Source organism: Urtica dioica, chromosome 11 (assembly GCF_054948205.1).
Source record: "Urtica dioica subsp. dioica isolate 48M chromosome 11, U.dioica_male_clone48M_v1_H2, whole genome shotgun sequence".
NCBI lineage: Eukaryota > Viridiplantae > Streptophyta > Magnoliopsida > Rosales > Urticaceae > Urtica > Urtica dioica.
The window spans coordinates 3565464-3585825 of NC_142766.1; the positions used below are offsets into that span (position 1 = coordinate 3565464).

Genomic DNA, 20362 nt, shown 5'->3' on the forward strand with positions numbered 1-20362 from the left:
GAATATCACATATTCATGAGCACAATCTTTATTTCTCATTCCTAACATAATGATACCAAGGTTGGAAATTTGTTTCCCTTTTCTTCTCTCTTGTTTGGCCGTCCAACACCTTATAGCTCATGCTATAAATTGGTTTCCTCTTTTCCTTTTTGGCAAGAATCTTCATACATCAATGCACAAAATAAATTCCATCTTTCTTTTGATGGAGGCCACGAAAATAGTCATCTAGAACATGCTTCTAGATGTTTCTTTATTTATTCAAGACAATACAAGAAAAGTCCATGTAGAATTTTCACATAAAATGAAATTCAATCCTCAAGGCCCAAATGTCAATGTTAGCCGTGTGGATCAATATACATTGTCATCATATGACAATGTCCAAAATCTTATTTTGACATTTATAACATCTTATGTCCTTATGGACAAAATTACCCTTTAGAAAATTTTCGTAAAATTCGTCTAGTTCAACACTTGAACTTGTTTTGACTTCGCTACTAGTTTAACAAATCCTACTCTAATGACTTCTGGTAGTGACCTCATGGATCCAAGTGAACAAAGCTTGAGCTAGCATGCTTGGACACAAAATTTCACAAACATTTTCCAAGTTCCAGCTTGATGTCAACTGACTCCACTAAAAAGTTGACACTGAAAATCTCTCGGTTCAAATGAATATATTTTCTACTCAAAAATTCTAATTAATTGTGACGAAGGGATCCATTGAATGTTATCTATGTTTATCCTTCATGAATATCATCAACTAGATGGGATTTATAAAATTACCATTTTACTCTTCTAGTTTTATTTCCTCAACTCATTTGTCACTTGTGAATAAGTTAGAAACAATGTATTGACGAGGAGCTAACAAGTCACATTGATTCATCCAAAAGAGTCTTGACTCAATTTGGACACTGGCCAGTTCATTTATTCACATTCCAAGGAACAAAGCATGAGGTGATATACATTGCATTTCAGCAATCTTGTACATGAATTCCATATCTATGAGATCTTCACAAAGTTGTTCATGACATCTTCATAACTTAGTACTTCATCAATAGGTCTTGTCTATATCACATAGTGAATCTAGAACTCTGACTTTCTCAAATGAGAGTATGTAAGCTATGAAATGACATGTCTCATTTCAGGATTGAGGTAAGTATGATGCAATTCATACATAGTGACTTTGAGACAGAAGAGGTTAATGGTTTGTTCTTACAATGTCTCTAGAAGTGCACTGGTCAATTCAGTATCTTCAGAAGGTACCTAGGAAGAACTATAGAATCTCCAACTCTCTATGTCTCATAACCAGACATCATAGGTTCTCCTAACAATCATACTGAGATAAATAGCCCTTTGATCCTTAGATTGTGAATATGTTGTTTTAAGCAAACCATGAAGAGTTTGTTCATGCAAATCTATATTGGACTCCTCATTTGCTGTTAGGTTTGTTTAAGGACTAAAGACTAAGGTTTATCATAAAGCTTCAAACAAACAAGGAAGAATGAATGAAAGTTTCAACTCTTTATTAATTATTCAGCAGTCACAAGCAAGAGTCTTCGTGAGACTTTATTACATCAAATGCATATAAGCATCAACTATTACTCTTATTGTGGGCACCAATGCCAACACTATCATCTTCGAACGAAGTCCACTCCTCGTCAAAGCGGCCATCCTTCTCAACGATTTGGGACCCCTCATCCAACTCGAAGCGGGCTCGATTGCTTGAGCTTGACGTGCCCGAAACTGACAAGCCTTTCGGGTCGATGCTTATGACAGAGGCAATTGAGCTACAAGAGCAGTGTGCTCAAGGGATCCGAGACTCGCCTTGGAGAAATTTTAAGGACTTTCTGAAGGGGCCGTAGAGCTTCTCAAGCGCGACCAGAGCGACATCCATCGGGTAAGCCTTCTTTGACATACTATCTCAATCATCCACGATTATATGAATTTTAAGTTAGAATAAACTCCTATTTGATAACACCTCTCTTCAATGGTTATCTCTGGTGGGTATGGATTCCAGCCTACCTTGAACCAGAGACTCATTTCCTTGTTTTACCTCGATCTTGCACCCAAGATCAATAGCACACCTATGCGACACACGACATCAAGCTTAGTATGATGATATAAAAGCTCTGAGTTAATCAATGCCTATTGTCAATGAAGTTCTCTGCAATGAGAAGACATCCAAATATTTTACGGCTTCGTGAATAGCCAAACAGTCGAAGAACCTCGTTGACCAAAGATACAAACCCTAGGAGGATTTATATATGTTCAGGTTCTGAATTCCTACGCGGAAATAATATCAACGAATCTCTGAAGATTCGAGATTACATCTCCAAGTAAATCGGGTAACTAACCAACGTGGTAGTTACAAGATTTTAGCGTAAGGAAAAAGACGCAAGTTCCCTAACTGCATGTTGCATAAGTTGCTTGAACAACTTATAGACGCGCCGGCTTGAACAACTCTGTTACAATTTGTTTTTACCGAATAAACAATGCCATACAAAATAACAACAATCTCCCACTTGGCATTTTACGGCAAAACAAACTTGATCACTTCGTAGAGTGTTTCCTGCAAATCAAAAATATCTCCATGTTCAAGCAAAAAAAAAAAACAGAAGTAAGAGCATGGTAAGCAATGTTAAGGCCTAACTATTACAACCCAGAAACTAAAATTCTGATCATTTTCCGTAAGAAGACAATCCAAGGAAATAAACAGTCTAGGTTGACAGAAAAAGGAACTGAAAGTTCTTAAAAAGATACAAATAAAGTAAAAAATTACAAACTTGTAGAATGAAGGGGATGGAGTCCTGTCTTCTTGAATTTCTTCTTCTTGTTCCTTTGGATTCGATGGGAGAGAATGAAACCTATTATTCAATCATCTTCTTCGTCTTATTCTTCGTCTTGGTGGTCAGGATCTTCTACACCGTCTTCAACTGGATACCTGATGTCTCTGATTAGGATCGTGAGAAGCCTCCTTTGATTCATCAGCTGAGTGATAGTAGCTGTCTAAAACTTAACCTCGGTGTCGAGTTGGAAAAGGATCTTTACTCTCATGGATGAAGAGAGAGAAGCATAGGCAGAACGGGAGGAAGAAGGAACATCTTCATGGATCCAACAAGAAGGTTTCTCCAGTAAGAGATCGTTCTTGTGCTTCCCGGTTAACAGCTTGTGTTCAGCATGCATGAACTTGGGACCAATGGATAGGTCACTCTCGTTTGCCATCAACCAAGAATCCTGCTTCGTCACCAGATCATAAATCAAAGAAGGAAAACTTATTGGATGGTTTACCTTATCAGAGTCTCCATGCTTAGCAATCTGATAGGAAATGATCTCTCCAATGTTCACAGGCTATTTGTTCCTAATGGCATACAGAAGCTAAGCCATAGGCTTTGATAAAGAACTCATGTGTTTGCTAGGATACCAATTTCGAATAGCAATCACATAGAGCAATGAGTACTTTGTGCTAAGATCTGTTGAAGACATCTTGCTCTCAACCCAACTTGTCTTCTCATCAGCAGTGATACACTTAGTGATCTTGTCAAAATCCACCTCTCCATCATAATGTTGAACATTCAACAAACCATAGTACTCGTTGATAACATCAAGTGTGATCATTGTTCTCTTTCCTCTGACAAGAACCTCTCCAAAGCCTGGACTATCCGAGTTACAAAAGTCTCTGGTAAGGTTCACAATGACCTCTTTAACAAGCAGAGCAGTGTACTTTTTGGACGAAGTGACAGTGGTGAACAATCTAGCCTCTTTCAGCATAGAGACAATCTAGGGAATAGAGTACTTATCCTCATCAAGCCTTTTTTCATGTACCACTGATCTCTTCAACACATCATCCCACTTGGCAGCATGCTCCATAAATCGGAACCAGATACCTTTCTTCCAAACACCATTCATGGCAGAAAAACACATTCCTCCCCACATAGCATTTTTTATCTTCTTGATAATGGTCTTTTCATAACCAGGCTTCGAGGCGGCAGCTTTCTTTCTTTCTTTTCCTGCTCCAACTTTCTTCTTTTTTCTTCTGAGACACATCTGACTCGGTTTCTTCATTCTTCTTGGGGACACTGGTCGCTTCTTCAACACTCTCATTTTCTATCCTCTTGCTTGACTTCTTCTTGAACTCTGATCGAACATCTTCTTGCTCCTCTGCACCACCCACTAACTCTTCTTCTGTCATTGCGATCGGACCCTCTTCATCAACATCCCTTACTTCAGTGACGGAGACAAAGAGATTCTTCACTCTCTCAAGAACCATGCTCTTAACATCACCAGTCGATTCTCTAGGTTATTCAGCTATGTGGACAACCTTCTTCTTCTTTGTCTTCCATGTTTTCTTCCTCTTCTTTAACTCCATTAACACAGTAGACATTGTGGGATCTAAATCTCTCTCAGGGTTATAAATTTATGTTTCCATACCCTGAGTAGCAAGTGCAACAGACTCTGAACCCACTACAGATTCTTTGTTCTCAACATCAACATGAGAGGTAGTACTAGGACTAACATATGTCGTTTCTTCATCGGAACCTACTCCTTGGGTTAGGTGAATTGAAGGGGAAGAAGACCTGGAGACCTCTTGAGACACAACTTCAGCAATGATACTTAGAGGCATCAGAGACGATTCTGACTCAGCAATGGGCTCAACAGGAGCCTGAACATCCACAGTCAAACGCTTAGCTTGGGTAGTCACCATTAAAGGAAGGAGAAAGAGAAGAGCAGTTCGGAGAGATTTGACGATGAGAGAATGGTTAGGGTTTTGACGGAGCGTAACTTTGATCAAATGAGCAATAAGGAGGGAAATAAAATTGAAATCCCAATTTTTCGGCAAAAACTTTCACGGATTCGCAATCAACGCTCATACGAAAGAGACGTGCCTCACTAGTTTTCCTTCTCAAAAAAGATAGACAACCCATTGAGGTGAGTAAACTATATATATATATATATATATATATATATATATATATATATATATATATATATATATATATATATATATATATATATTACAAACAGATGGAATAACTAAATGGTAAAATGGATTTTCATTAAGTGTCAAAGTCAAACTCCTGAGAACGTCAACAAAAGAAATATATGCAACACTAGACTCGTGAAAAAGCGGGCTTAAATGAGATATGGACCATTATTTTTAATTCTAGTAGATAAGTGAATTAAACTCATTTGTAATATCCACAATTTCAAATATATTAGTTTATTATATATTTGTTTATATGAATATAAATGAATTATATGAAAATATTCAATTTTAATTTAAACTGAAAAACTATAAATTCTAATAAAATTATTATTAATCGTAGTAGCTAAATAAAAGAAAAATCATCCTCTTTTATCAACAAGTAAAACCATAGGTGGTAGCTAGCTTGGTCTAGTGGTAATCTCATACATACCTCGACGGAGAGGTCATGAGTTCAAGCCCCATGGGTTGTAGAAAATGCATGGCCCCTTAGAATTTATTCTAAATTATGTAATCTTGGTCAATAGTGTCACGTGTGTTTTGCACTGCTAATATATCATGTAATCTTGGCCAATAGTGCCACTTCTCAAAAAAAACAAGTAAAACCATAGGGAGGTCCGAACTAACTGATGTTAAAGAATCAGCGGATGAAGAACGGTGTCCCTGGCATTGCTGTTGCTCCTTGCATGACCTCTTCGTTGTATTTGCATTATCAAGCAGCCACACGTTAGGATTTCTAGTTTAATAAAATATCATCAATAAACATTGATTTTATAACTTTTACAAATAGAATGTATTAATTATTATAAATAAGTAAATATAACAGCTAAACTTAAAATAAATTAAGGAAGAATTATATATATATATGATCTCTAAAAATTATATTTAAAGGGTTTTACCATTTTTATGGCATATGAATTGAGTTTGATGTAAGATCATTTATTTTATGGCATATGAATGGTATATTTATATTTTTGTTGAAAATAATGATATTAAAAAAATGCTTAAGAACTATGAATATGAAAACATTTCATACCTCTTAAATGGTGTTACCGAACGTTAACCATTTTATTTCCCTTTGAATTTCCTTTTTCATGAAATTCCCAAACATTCATTAAAAATGCCAGTTATAATGGTCAATTCAGTTGTCATTTTAAATGGAGACAGTTTGAATAAAATGGCAAGTTTGAATGCTGCGCCGAAAAAATAGAAAGATATTCACAAAAATCAGATAATTCGATTAACAAATGCTTCTACATATCCCCAACCATCTTCAACGTCAGGTCCCACCCAATAACCAGAAATTATAGTGTTGGTGCAAGAATCTGCTGTCATCACAGGACGAGAAATTACTTCACATCGATGCCTTGAGAGAGCCAAATAACACTGCCAATAAATCTGATTCCGTGTTGGTATTGCTACGCTGCAAGAGGCAGAGAGCTTTGTGGCTGCAAACACCACAACTCATTTCTTACCATCAATTAACAAGTATCGATATGCCAGACTCTACTAATGTTTGGAATATGAACCAAGATAAAAAAAAAAAACCAGCAAAAATAAAAGAGAGAGAATATGTCATACACATTATATAATTCATATTTTTCATGGAAGTTTACATTTTTCTTTTATATCGACTTTCTGAAACTATGGTGAGCTCTAGCTTCCACTTTGGAATCGGGACCCAGCAACTGAATTGTTAGAAACAATACTAACACGATACTAAATTCTATGGTTGTGTGTCTGCGGACTTAATAGAGATGCAGTAAAAAAAACAAAGTGAAACAGAAAATAAATTCTGGATAACAAGCAGTGTCTCTTTTCAGGCGGATCTTAAACCCATTTTCTGTTACCATAAAATCATAATTAGTTTTGGAGATCCAGCCATTTCTTGCGGTAAAATTAAGGTCCTATTTTACACTTGAGATTCTTTACTCTTTCATTACAATATATTTAGGAATTTGCAGACTTTTTAACTATATCATTTGATTGTATAACAACTTCAAGAAGAATTAACATCATAAAGAGAAAGATAATCAAAATCCACCAAAAAGCATAGACTAGAACAGTAGTGAATTACCAAGAAAGCAGGTACCAGATAACCAAATAAAAAACTATAGCATGGTCATTGATCGAGAAACTTGGTGAAAGAAAAACCTGTTGCGCAACTCAATTGCCTTAAAGGCCTATTCAGAACTGCTGTCCACGGAGTTCTCTCCTGAAATCAATCCCATAGGAACCACGAGACTCAAGAGCTAGTTCAAAAACAATCATGGAAAATGAGATAAACTGAAGCTCTCTATAAAGGAAAATGCACAAGGTTCATCATTTCTCAGCAAGCCATAAAAATAAAGGTCTAAATCACAACCAGAACGATGAGTCCCTTTGCTGTAAATTCAAGCATTATTTCTTTGCGCAACATTTCCACGGGTAGGCAATCGAAGAACTCAAAAGGCCTAATGGTGTTTCTTACCTTTAAGAAGAGAATTCGTGGTGAAGCAGAGAAGGTCACGAGACACGCCATTGAAGATGCAGCTTTTCTCTTTAAGAAGCTTTCGCATTTGCTCGCGAGTGAGTAAAGCCTATCTTGCCGTAGACAGGTCTCACTCTCAAAGGGTTTTGGTGAGATTTCGGAAGTGGGGCAAAAACAAAAGTGAGGTTTCGTAAGTAAAGCGCTGCTACGTCGTCGTTTGATAAAAATTAAAAGATTTAGACAACTTTGAACCTGCATAGGTTGCGGTGCTTGCCATCTGATATAATTAGCGGATATGTGAAATTTATTTGATTCCTGGTCAAGTAGAAAGAAAAGAAAAACAAAATGAGAATGTTTTTACAAGATCACGTTTAAATAAAGAAAAATTAGTCGATCTAAGCCACATCAAACGTTGCAATTGTAATTTAGCCAACGTTTCGTTTAATTTTCGAATCTAGCCAAATTTGATGACGTGTCATATTTATGTAAGATGGTATTTACTATATTAGCCTTGGTTTGTTTCAAAAATACTAGCCCACGTTTTGAAACTTGGTTTTGTAGCCGAATTTGTTATATTCGGTTTATATTTCGAATTTTAAAAAAATTCTATACTTGGCAAAGTTGGTTATTGAGCGTTTTTTTCTTTAATGAACATTATAACAGTGTAAGCAAATACAATGTAAATGTTCGTAAATTTTTGTTAATCTCCGTTGTTTTGTTAATTTCTGTTAATTATGGTAAATTTACATATGTGCAGATAGAGCCGATTTCTTTCCTTTCCTTTAATACGCATTTAATACGGTATTTTTGTTTTCCAAATTTATTTTCTAATTTTGAACGGGATTTTATCATAATTACATGTATTCATTATCTTTGTTTGACTTATTCAATCAAATAAATATTTCCTTTCTCTTTTAATTACATCACTGAATCTCATATTATGAATTCAAAAAGCTGAAATTAAATTGCTGAAATTATAGCCGTGTAAGCAAATACAGTGTAAATGTTTGTAAATTTTTGTTAATCTCCGCTGATTTGTTAATTTCTGTTAATTATGGTAAATTTTTTGTGCATTTATTGCATTAAATTTTCTCTTTTAATTACATCACCGAATCTCCTATTAAATTAGCTAAATATCCAATTAAATTGCGAAAAAATCTGAAATTAATTGGCTGTATACAATTCAAACCGGTCAAACGTGGGCTAGTGTTTTGATCAAGTAAGTATAAGAAAAAGGGTAAATTAGGTATTTTATATCCGTAAATTTCAGTAAATGGCTAGATTGCAAAATTTACCAAACGTTGGCTAGATTCCAAAAACCATGTTTCAAAATGACTACGTTGCTAGTTTAGCCTTAAATAAATCTATAGAGATAACCATGAAATATTACATATTATATATACATATACTTGTGTTGACCCATGTTTTAAATGTCAATTTTGATCGTATCTTGGCGATATGGTTTTATAAATATTTCAAAATAGAGATGTTGATGAAATGTTTTACCATTTAATTTAACTATATTTTAATACTAGAGGAAGCTATATCAACTAGCCAAGTAACAATCTCTTTCCTCTCTCATTCTCTCTCCAAAAACCAAGTAGGATTTTTTTTTAAAAAAAATCAGAGCCACCACTCCCCCGGATTGGTGCAGGCAGTGGCTTCAGTCACTTGCCGCTGTTCCTCCGGCTCCGTGAAGGAGATACAACGGCAAGAAGTGCGGTATGAAGATGTGGCAATCGAGACGACAATCTAAGTACGCCAGTATTTTTTGGCTTCTGCGACGGTAGCGGCGTATGGCGGTGTTGCGTCGGGGTTCGTCTATGGCAGCATGGCAAACGGAAGTCGTACGTTAAAGGCGGTGTCGTGGAGGATGATGTGCCGATGTTCGTCTTGGCGGCAGCCGTGGGGGCCTTTCGACAATTGTGAGGTGTTCGCCGAAGGTGACGACAGTGGTGGTGCGCCGGGGTTTATCAACGGCGGCAGATTGACGTTCGATAGTCGTGCGGTGTTTTAAGAACGGTTTCTTTATTTTCATTTGTATCTTTTTGGTGTTTTGTTCTGCATTTTTTTTTTCAATTTTGGACTGTTTAGTTTCTTTTGATTGGAGACGGAATAGCCATCATCCACGTCCCCGATGTGGGCGTTCTGTTAGATTCTTGTCTATACAGTCTTGAAAAAGAATCTTCTTCATGGTCATCGGACTGCGGTTACTTGGAATCCTCCATCAACTAATGTGGATATCTTGAAAGTGCCAGATAAATGCTCGAAATGTAGTGTGATCAATGTTCTTCATTTCGTTGGAAGTGTGCACATGATGTGCGAACACATGTATTTAGTGTTCGATTAGAACTAATATGTCGCCTTGTTCTGAGATGTTCTACAACTGTATTCGATTGGGTTTTTCTCAAATTCTAATAGAATTCTTTGGCAATGTTTCGAAAAATAAAAATAAAAAACAAGCCAACTAGTTACCCTCTATTAAAATTATAACCAAATTATTTAAATAATTAAAGAAATAGTCCATGCTTAGACCAACTCCACCCGATAACACTATTTTCTACTCTATTTTACAGTACATGTCACATCAAACACTACCTCATCTCCAACCGAACTCTATTTTTTACACCAAATTGAAATATTAATTTTATATTCAACTTTCTCTTATTTATTTCTATACCCTTATATTTATTTAATATATTTTAATTATACCACTTATTCATTATTTAATAATGAAGTATTACTCCATAAAATTATTGAAAATACAAATTAACACAAAGTAAACTTAATATTTATTAAACACAAAATACAATACAAAACAAATAACATAAAATAAAATAAAATAAAATAAAGTACAATTACACATCTGAATTAGAATATCTCTCCCACAAATGGTCGATCAATGCATTTCGGAGCGTGATGTGTGCATCTTTGTCTCTTATTTGTCTGTAGCGACTGAAAAACTCATGAAATCGTGTATCATCATTCTCCGCTAATTCAACCCCCAATGGTGGCGTTTCTATGTTAACTTCAATGGGCACGTTGAGATCACGCTCATCTTCTATTATCATGTTATGCATTATTATGCATGTAGTCATTATATCTTTTAAGACATCTTTTCTCCAAAATCTTGACGGTCCCGCCACAATTGCAAATCGTTCTTGGAGAACTCCAAAAGCACGTTCTACGTCTTTTCTACAGGATTCTTGCTTCATTGCAAAATATTGTTTTTTTCGGCCACGGGGTTCTCGAATAGTTTGAACAATAGTAGACCATTTTGGATATATACTATCAGCCAAATAATAACCCATATTATACTCATTTCCCTGTATGATATAATGAGCGGGAGGAGCAATACCTTGAGTGAGATTGGAAAATAGGTGAGAAGACTCTAACACGTTGATGTCATTGTTGCTTCCCGGCATGCCAAAATAAGCGTGACATATCCAAAGATCATAATCAGCCACAACTTCTAGAATAATTATAGGTTTTCCGCTACGACCCGTATATTGTCCGGCCCACGCGGTAGGACAATTTTTCCATTTCCAATGCATACAATCCAAACTACCCAACATTCCCGGAAAGCCACGTTGTTGACCTATATGGAGAAGTCTAGCAACTTCATTAGGAGTTGGTGATCTTAAATATTGCTCAGAAAATACCTCCACCATTGTTCGGCAAAACCTCTTCAGGCTTTCAATTGTCGTGGACTCTGCTATTTTGCAGTACTCGTCTGTGGCGTCTGCCGGAAGACCGTAGGCCAGCATCCGAAAGACAGCAGTTATTTTTTGAAGTGGTGACAACCCTAGTCTGCCAGCACGATCCAACCGTTGTAAAAAATAGTTGTCGTGGCTTTTAACAGCATCCACTATTCGGAGGAATAAAGAGCGAGACATTCGATACCTCCGACGAAACATGGCCTCGTTGTAGAGCGGAGATTCTGAGAAGTAATCATTGAAAAGTCGCCGGTCTGCACTCTCTTGATCCCGATTGATGAAAGCACGTCCTGGAATCGAGCCTCCTACGTTGCGCTCAACGGTTTGGTCGGCGGCATGTTCGTTGAGAATTTGCATGATCGTGATATTATTTTGGATAATTTGATGACATATAGCATCCTCCTACTCATCAATTTGAGCCATTTGAAGTTGAAAATCATTATCAGAGGAAGAAGATGATGAATTAAAAATCATTTTGAGAGATGAATGATGAAAGATGAAGTGTGTTAGAGAATGTGAATTCGGTAAATTGAGAATAGACACCCGAGCGGTGCTTCAGCTGAAGATATTGTGAGTATTTTAGCTATTTTTATCTTTTTTTTTAAATTATGTTATTGTAATTGGTTATATCGACTTGCAGATGGATCAAGCTAAATTGTTGCTTTCAGATGATGAAAAATTCAAGAAAGGTTGGAAGTTTGATCATGTGTGGAACATCATCAAGAATTTTGAAAAATTTCAAGACGGAGCCTCAAGTGCGAGACAAACATCTCGAGGTTCGTGTTCTTTTTCGGAGTCCGAACAACAAACTCCTGAGTCGGTTAGACAATCATCTCCTTCTGAGCGATTGATTGGAGTGAAAAAAGCCAAACTAAAAATGAAAACGGATGACAAAGTAGCTTCCTCCATCAGCAAGCTTGATGAAGGAAATAAACTACTTCTTGAGCAGATGAAGAAGTCGGGTGATATGAGGGAACGCCTCTTAGAAAGTATAGATAAGGCTAATAATTTGAAAACAATCAGAGAAGAAAATAAAATAATGAAAATGAATTTAAATAAAATATCAGATCCTCAGGTTCGTGCATTTTGGGAAGCTGAACAAGCCAAAGTTTTACAAAAGAGAGCCGAACAACAACAATCTCAAACACCATTTTCCAATTCTGATTCATATTCACAATATTTCACCGGTCTTGGAGGATCCGGCGCTAATCTTCCCGACTACTAGTTTATGTAATGTAAATTTATGTTTAATTTTATTCTGTTGTATTTTGTTTTTTTTTTTATTTATTTTAATGTTCTTTTTTTTTTACATTTCGATGTCGTTGTAATGTTATTTTATTTCTCTTTCAATATTAATGTCGTTTTAGTTTTTTCCAAACTCCAAATATTAATGTTGTATTTGAAAATAAATTTAATGAATAATTTAAGGATAAATATGATGTAATTTTATAAATCAATACAAATATATAAATTATAAACTTTATAGGGACTAAAATAATATTTTGGGGTAATGAATAGTGTCACGCCATATTTGGCGTGACACCAAAGTGAATAAGTATCCCACGCCATAATGGCGTGAGATAAAGGGTACGAGTGGAGTAAAGTCATACGCTGTTACCAGCTTTTGAAGTTCGGCTGGAGATGCTCTTATGTCTCCATTATATGATGCATGCGTCGTGTATTAATTTTGGCTACTTTCTTTAATTTTTTAAATAATTTGACTATAATTATATGTCTAAGGACAAACTTATCAAGAAATCAAAATCAGAGTACCAACTTGTACGATTTTAATCACAGCAAAAAATTTGATAAAATTTTGCATAATTCTTCCAAACTTTTTAGAGAAAATGAAACATATGCTCTTGAGTTCTTGTCACAAATATTATTAAACCGGTGTCATTTTATCAAAATCAACTAAAACACTTAAATTTGACAATTCTATTACTAAAATCAAGAGAATTATTTTCTTACAAAAATATTATTTCGTGATCGTTTTTTTTTTAATGTAACCGATCTATCACAAAAATTTTAAAATCGTTCACAAGATACATAATTTCGTGATGAAACTGCCACAAAATTTTGTATGTCGTCGTGACTCGCAAAATGGAATACTAGAATGGCCTGGTCAATAAAAAAATTTAAAGGGTAAGGATGCTCAAGATGAATTAGTAACATTTCATTATAAGAATGTAAAAACGGGTTCTTAAAGCAACTCATCTAACACATCATAAAATTAATATATTTCATTAAATATACTTCGATTTTACTAAGCTAAGCTTGAACCTGATAAATACAAAAACTCATCTAATTATGTTCGTTTACACAATCACATATCAGTCCATTCACAACCAAAGATGTTTTACTTTTATCAAAGACGCGTTATCATGGAGCAAGATTGCTCTAACTTGCATGAGTAGATTTTAATTCAGATTTATCTATTACTATAAATAAATTAATGCAGAAGAAAGAAAGTATATAGTTCCATATTTCTAAACTCAACTAATAGGTACTATATGTTCTCTTCCTCTGAGTTTTCAAGACGAACAATGGACTTCGGACAACTGCACGGGTTTGACATTAACCTATATCCAAATAAAATAACAGTTAAAATCCTGTATAAACGATAGTTTTGCACATAAATAAATGTTAAAGACAACTGGCTTAAAATTCACTTCACAGGTAAGAACATACTATTCATTCAGAGAAGGCAAATTAGGCTCGTTTGAACTCCTTCTTGACTTGTGCTTCGATTTCTTCTCACGTTTCTTGCTTCTGAAAGAAAGAAAGAAAAAAAACACCTCAGTTAAAATCTGTTAAAAGCAATTTACATGATTAGGAGCATAGGAACGGAAAGGAATTACTCGTCATGTGAACTGAGACCCCAACAAGATTTTAGTTTTCGATTGATGTGTTTCAAATCCTTCTCCGATGGGAACTTATACCTCTTTGCCTGTGTATACAGAGCCAAAAGAGAAGACAGGTTGAGGCATAGAGATTAAATTTCCAAAAAGAACATACAGGGACAGTAATTAAGGTGTGTACCAAAGAATCTATTGCATTTAATGATTCGATAAGCTCTGGAATGGTATGGGACGACTTCTGATGGGCGAGAATTCTATCCAAGTAGCTGCACATTAGAATGGCAAGAAAGAAAGAAACGACATCTAAGAAAATGGCCTGAATAAATTTTGTCCCATACGGTTATTCCTACAAGAAGCTCAAAGCAACAAGAGAATTGTGTAAGGATATGTCAAAACCTCTCAAAGTCAAGAACTCGGTACACCTCGTTTGAGCTACGCAAAGCTGCCAATGCCAGCTGCAATATGATCATGAGTGGAAATAACTAATGAAACTTGCTTTACATAGCGATCATTCTGAAAAGTAAGATGCATATATATATATAGCAAATAATATTAGCATAGAGGCATTACCTGCCCCGGTGGGAATAAAAGTGGTGCTTCTGTAAGCATATATTTATCAACTTCCAGTTTTGCATTTTCATGTAAATTCTGAAACATCATAGAGACTAAAAGCTTTAACCACTTTTCGCCCACAAATATAAGTGCAGATTGATCTCGTAAGAATTCATGCTAGTTCGCTGAAAGACATATTAACCATCAACATATAAGCACTAAATCATAACAGCGTCTTCCACAAACTTGCATGTCTCAAAACTAGTACGTTACCAAAATATATTATATTTTTTTATAACAAAACATACTATAAGGACATGGTTACTGGTAAAGAGCATTCACAGATTCGTTTTAAAGACGTAACAAAATATTCTGCTCTTACACAATCAACTTGTCGGTGACATGAACAACAATATGAGAATAAAACTACCTTCAGCACTAGAATTTGATCATCCTTTCCTTCGCAGAATTCCTATGGGATCAACACAGGGTATCGTTATTTATTTTGTGTTTCAAGATAACTAGATACTTTCAATCAGTTTTATATCGATACTTAGAGATTAAGCTCATTTAGAAGGAACGGAAAAGCTATATCTATTTGGAAGAAGAAGCAATAGCTTTAGAACAGAGACACCGAATCAGGTAGTGTATCGTTTCTCACCTCCATATCGTCAATGAAACCTTCAATTGACCGATAGGGTGCATAAACAATGAGATCGAAATCTAAACTCTGTAGAAAAAAAAAAGATACAAATCATTTACTGCGTTGAAACAAAGAAAGGAAACCAGTAGACTACTTTATAAATATGAAAATTAAATTTGAGGCACATCCATGCCTGATAAACTATCATCTCATTATTGAGTATCATTTGATGATCCTGTGATATCCCCTTACCAAGCTCCTCGGCTGACACGTGGTTTTCTTCTATCTTACAAGCTGCATATATGCAGGTTAACCTGTTGCAATGCACGTAATTGAAAGAATAAAAAAATAAAAATAAAAAATCAAGAAACTACAACATATGTATTTTTTTTTTTTTTTTTTAGGGCAGCTTTGCTGCAGTGGGGATTGAACTCACGACCTCCACACAGGAGAATTACCACTAGGCTATCCTAGGTACCACAACTACAACATATCTATAAAACTTCAGTTATTCACTGCAAGCCTTTAGATGGATCACACGTAAGAAAAAGTTGAATTCGACTTAGTAAAGAGATGGAAAACACTTAATTACCATACAGTATGGTAAATTGGAAAATGATCAAGGATAAAAAAATATGATCCAGTCTTACATTATGTTTTTCGGCTGATGTTGCATAACCGACCATTGCAGATAAAATCTTTTAAAATAAATGAGCGCAGTTGCCTGAAGACAGAGGTACCAAATTTTATGAAGCAGACCAGTATCACTAGAAGTTCTTCTTTGATTTTTTTTTTTTTTTAAGTTTAACTACATACCTGAACTTTATGAGGGAAATGAAAATTATTACACACTTCTTGAAGTTTATTCTCATAAAACACACGAATAAATTGCTCTTCTTCAATGTTGAGGGATTTGGGACGCGAATGCTTTTCAGCTGACAGGAAGTGCGCAAAGAACAGACTTTAGACAGCATAGGATTAATATTAATAAATCCAAGCAACAATAAAATAAAATAAAATAAAATAAATTGCATAAAAAGTCATGCTCAGAGAAGAATCTACCATTGTCATTTGCCTGAGACTCAGGGTATGACAAAGTCCCATCTACATCGACTTCCAATAGCGCTGCTCCATACTTCAGAGAATAATGCCAGAGAAAAGCACACAAAAATCAAACTAGCTACCCTAGTACTAATACTAATAATAATGATAATGTTAATGTTAATAAACAAAAAAGAGTACCAACGACCCATTGTATCTCATGATTGTATAAAAAGTCAAGACTGTAAAGTTACCTTCTCTAGAGTTTGAATCGCTTTCTGAGATGCAGCTTTGTATTTATCGACCTAAGATGGAGAATGAAAAATGCATAACAGAAAAAATTAACTATAATGAATCAAGATGACTAAGAGACGATTTTACACCACGATATACAGAACCAGTCAACCGCATTTCTCTCGGTTGAGCTTGATTATTCATCTAGAATTTGTTGGGAAATGATTTTACATTCATACCAGGCAATCTTTTTTTCTTTTTTCTTTTTTTTTTGCCTAGTTTGCAATTTGGCATATAGACTGCATCTCAGAATAAAAAAATTAAAAAACCCCATGAGGATTTAGATTTATTTCGCTCCTCTTTCTGTCACAACCCCTTTCATATGTGACAAACGACATGGTTATGATTTAAAATTCATCTACTTCAACGTAGAAAGGGTTGAGTTGAGCATGAATAAGAATCATAGTTTCATAGGTACATTTCCAGAACTATCTGCTTATAGCAATCGAGTGGTATCAGAAATTCATTTCTTCAAATGGCTAATAGATCTCTTTCACAAAAGAACAAAAATCACAGAGCTCGAATCAACTCTTCAACGAGATATAAAAATCTAATGGAGTTTGTTCAAATAGGAGATTCGTTATTCAAATATCAAATAATTAAACACTGGAACTTTAAGGATGCGTTGAATAGGGAAGAAACAGAAGGTGTGAAAAAATACCAGTTCCTGAGGAGTGAAGATCCATTTAGCCCGGTGAGTGGAGGTCTGAAAATCGGCCATGGTCGACTCGGAAGTTCGGAACCAGACAATACGCCACAGAAACAGGGTAAAACTTGGCAATCTCCGAATTACTATCAAAATTTACTAGGATGAATGAATATATGTATGAACTGAACAAATTATTTCAATTTAAAAGAGTTTTAAATTATTTAGGGGTTTAAAGGGTTTGCCTGCAAAAGCAAGAACGGAGATTTTATGACACAAAAATATGCCACTTTATTAAAAATTACAAATTTACAACTAACTAAAACATATTTGCTAAATAGTCGACCTTTTATCAATTTTAAAAATAACTACGTGATACTTCTATATACAACTTATTATTAGAAAACATTTCATGTGCGATTACCATTTAAATTAATAGATTAATTGATTTTATGTGTTTTTAGCAAAAAAAATTATAAAACATTCAACTCATTTAAATAAGTATTTAAATAATAATTTATCATTATTTTAAAATGAAATTTTTTAAGTCAGTAGCCTAATAGTTAACTCTCCTTTTAAAATAATAGCTGAAGTTTCATTTTATTAAAAAATAAAACACACCAGACCTGTTGTAAAATAATTAACTAAAGAGTCTTAAATTAAATTTACTCTCATTTAAATGGTTACATTAATAGCCCACCACTCTCATTTAAATAGGTAAATTAAATTTACTATTAAATTATTTATAATTTATTACGGGTTGGGTGGACTATTATTTTAATAAAACAAAATTTTGGCTATAATAATAAAAGCAGCTAAGAGAATGGCTAGTTACAATATTTTTTTTAGTTATTTTACTTCTACAATTAAACTATTGTCCAGATACATTATTTATTATATATTAATCAAATTATGCATTAAATTTTCTAAAATAAATTATTTGATTATGTATTTAATCATATTAATAAAAAAAAAGAGTGATGTAGCTAAATAGTCGATTTAAAGTTATGAATTTGTGAAATAGCCAATTTAAAGTTATGAATTTGCAAAATAGCCAAGGTTTGTCTTAAATTAGTGAAATAACCAAAATGTACAGTAATATGGTTTTAAAAAAAAAATTGATCCTAAGATTAATTTTTTTTAAGTGATAAATTGCTTATAATAATCGTCAAAAATTTTAATCTTGGTTGTCAAAATAATTTTGAGAACGTAAATTTAGCTACTTTGTTGAAAAGTTGAAACTTTAGATATTTTGCTAATCGATAAGTTTCAAATGTTTATTTTGTACCATTTTTCCATTAAAAATAAATAAATGTGCTAAAATTACGTAAACTCTAAATTAAACTATATTGTCATAATTGTAATTTATAATTAATTGTTTGTTTATTTTATTGATAAAAAAATATTAAAAATTTTAATAATAATAAGAAATAAATTATCCTTACTATAACAAGAATTTGTTGCATCTAGCCATTTCACTAGCTCCTTTTAAGATTTTTAGCCCAAGTTTTATTTTATTAAAAGAAATAGTTCATCGGCCCGCAGTAAATTAAATTAACTAAAAATTTAATTAAATTATGAACAATTAGACGAGTACTCCAATAACTCATCTTTTTTGAAAAAAAATAGCCAAAACTTCATTTTATTAAGAAAATAAACCACCAGCCCAAAGTAAATTAAGTAACTAGTTAGGTTAATTGATTTATTTGGACGTGGTGGGCAATTTAACTAATAAAATAAAGCTTTGGCTAAATCCTTAAAAGAAGGTAAAAAAAAAAATTGACTAGTTGCAACAAATACTTGATTAAATTAACTATTTAGTTCATTTAATTTATAGTGGACTGGTGCGCTATTTTTTTTAATAAAATGAAACTGGCCATGTGTCCAAATTGAATCATGACTCTTTTGGATGAATCAATGTGACTTGTTAGCTCCTCGTCAATACATTGTTTCTAACTTATTCACAAGCGACAAAGGAGTTGAGGAAATAACAGCTAGAAGGGTAAAATGGTAATTTTGTAAATCCCGACTAGCTGATGATATTCATGAAGGGTAAACATAAATAATATTCAGTGGATCCGCTCATCACAATTAAGTTGAATTCTTGAGTAGAAAATAAATTCATTTGAACCGAGAGATTCTCAGTGTCAACTCTTTTAGTGAAGTCAGTTGACATTAAGCTAAACTTGAAAAAAGTTTGTGAACTTTTGAGTCCAAGTATGTTAGCTCAAGCTTTGTTAATTTGGATCCATGAGGTCATTGTCACAAGTCATTTCGAGTAAGATTAGTTAAACTAGTAGTTAAGTCAAAACAAGAACTAGACAAGTTTTACGAAAATTGTCTAAATGGTATTTTTTTTCCTTTTTGACATGGGATGGTATAAATGTCAATAAATAAGTTTTTGACATTGTCATATGATGACAATGAGATTGGATCCCTCGGCCATAATGTCTTGATTGAGCCTTGAGGATTAATTTCATTTCATGGAATTTTACTTGAAAATTCTTAATGAGTTTTTCTTATGTTGTGATGAACAAATGAAGAACCTTCTAGAAGCTCCTTCTAGAAGACCTATTTCATCCATACCATAGAGAGAAAGAGGAATTATTTTGTGCATTGATGTATGAAGATACTTGCCAAAAGAAAAAGAGGAAACAAATTCCTCTACAAAGAATTAACATGGACGGCCAACCAAAGAGAGAGCAAAAGAGGAAACAAATCCAAGGGCTTCTAGAAGCTTGCCTTGGACGTGTGGAACGAGGAAGGAGAGCAAATATTTGCTCATGAATATGTCATATTCTATAGAGAATAGGAAACTACATTTTGAAGGTAATCATTCTCCTATAAATAGAGCCCTCATTCTCATTGTTTCTCATCCCACAATTTTAGAGATTGAGAGCTTCTCTCTCTAGATAGTGGCCGCCCCTCTCTCTCTCTCTAACTCTTTTCGTTTTTGTTTTGGCACCTAGGTCCACATTTGACCTAGCATTTTGTTTTAGCTCTTCGACTCCAAGACTTGTTCTTGAGTCGACGTGTTTAAAAGTGCCCACACACTAAATCCTTCTTACCTCGAGTGATTCATGCGATAGAAACTTTCGTGGTTACTTGAATTCCCGAAGAACGAAGAAAGACGAGCTGGGTGGGGAAACGAGCAATTCAAC

General features: G+C 34.2%; 3 protein-coding genes across 4 annotated transcripts; all 3 read right to left on the minus strand.

The window, feature by feature from the left end:
* Positions 1–6006: 6006 nt before the first annotated feature.
* LOC149380717 (uncharacterized) lies at positions 6007–7612 on the minus strand. The gene is made up of 3 exons (XM_089600956.1): positions 7449–7612; positions 7133–7193; positions 6007–6426 (listed from the first exon to the last, which is right to left on the minus strand). Exons 1-3 carry the CDS (start codon positions 7497–7499, stop codon positions 6206–6208), a joined length of 333 nt encoding a protein of 110 aa, XP_089457082.1. The 5' UTR covers positions 7500–7612; the 3' UTR covers positions 6007–6205.
* A 2694-nt stretch (positions 7613–10306) lies between these two features.
* LOC149380718 (uncharacterized) lies at positions 10307–11521 on the minus strand. The gene has a single exon (XM_089601184.1). The coding sequence runs from the start codon at positions 11519–11521 to the stop codon at positions 10307–10309; it is 1215 nt and encodes a 404-aa protein (XP_089457310.1).
* A 1904-nt stretch (positions 11522–13425) lies between these two features.
* CYCH;1 (cyclin H;1) lies at positions 13426–17401 on the minus strand. Of its 2 annotated transcripts, XM_089600953.1 has the most exons (14): positions 17217–17401; positions 16516–16566; positions 16283–16355; positions 16037–16155; positions 15871–15944; positions 15414–15534; positions 15239–15307; positions 15008–15049; positions 14596–14673; positions 14422–14480; positions 14207–14291; positions 14026–14114; positions 13856–13936; positions 13426–13746 (listed from the first exon to the last, which is right to left on the minus strand). In XM_089600953.1, coding segments are annotated over exons 1-14 (1002 nt in total). In that variant the 5' UTR covers positions 17277–17401; the 3' UTR covers positions 13426–13745. The 2 variants fall into 2 exon arrangements, with proteins under 2 accessions (XP_089457079.1, XP_089457080.1); XM_089600954.1 differs by lacking the exon at positions 13426–13746 and having other exon boundaries at positions 13855–13936.
* Positions 17402–20362: the final 2961 nt, after the last annotated feature.

What these genes read in the sequence shown, in the direction of transcription:
- LOC149380717 (XM_089600956.1), bottom strand. Translation starts at nt 7,499, where the DNA reads ATGGCGTGTCTCGTGACCTTCTCTGCTTCACCACGAATTCTCTTCTTA. An exon ending in CACGAATTCTCTTCTTAAAG is followed by an intron (nt 7,194 to 7,448) that starts GTAAGAAACACC and finishes GATTGATTTCAG; the next exon opens with GAGAGAACTCCGTGGACAGC. An exon ending in GCAATTGAGTTGCGCAACAG is followed by an intron (nt 6,427 to 7,132) that starts GTTTTTCTTTCA and finishes TGGTGTTTGCAG; the next exon opens with CCACAAAGCTCTCTGCCTCT.
- LOC149380718 (XM_089601184.1), bottom strand. Translation starts at nt 11,521, where the DNA reads ATGCAAATTCTCAACGAACATGCCGCCGACCAAACCGTTGAGCGCAAC.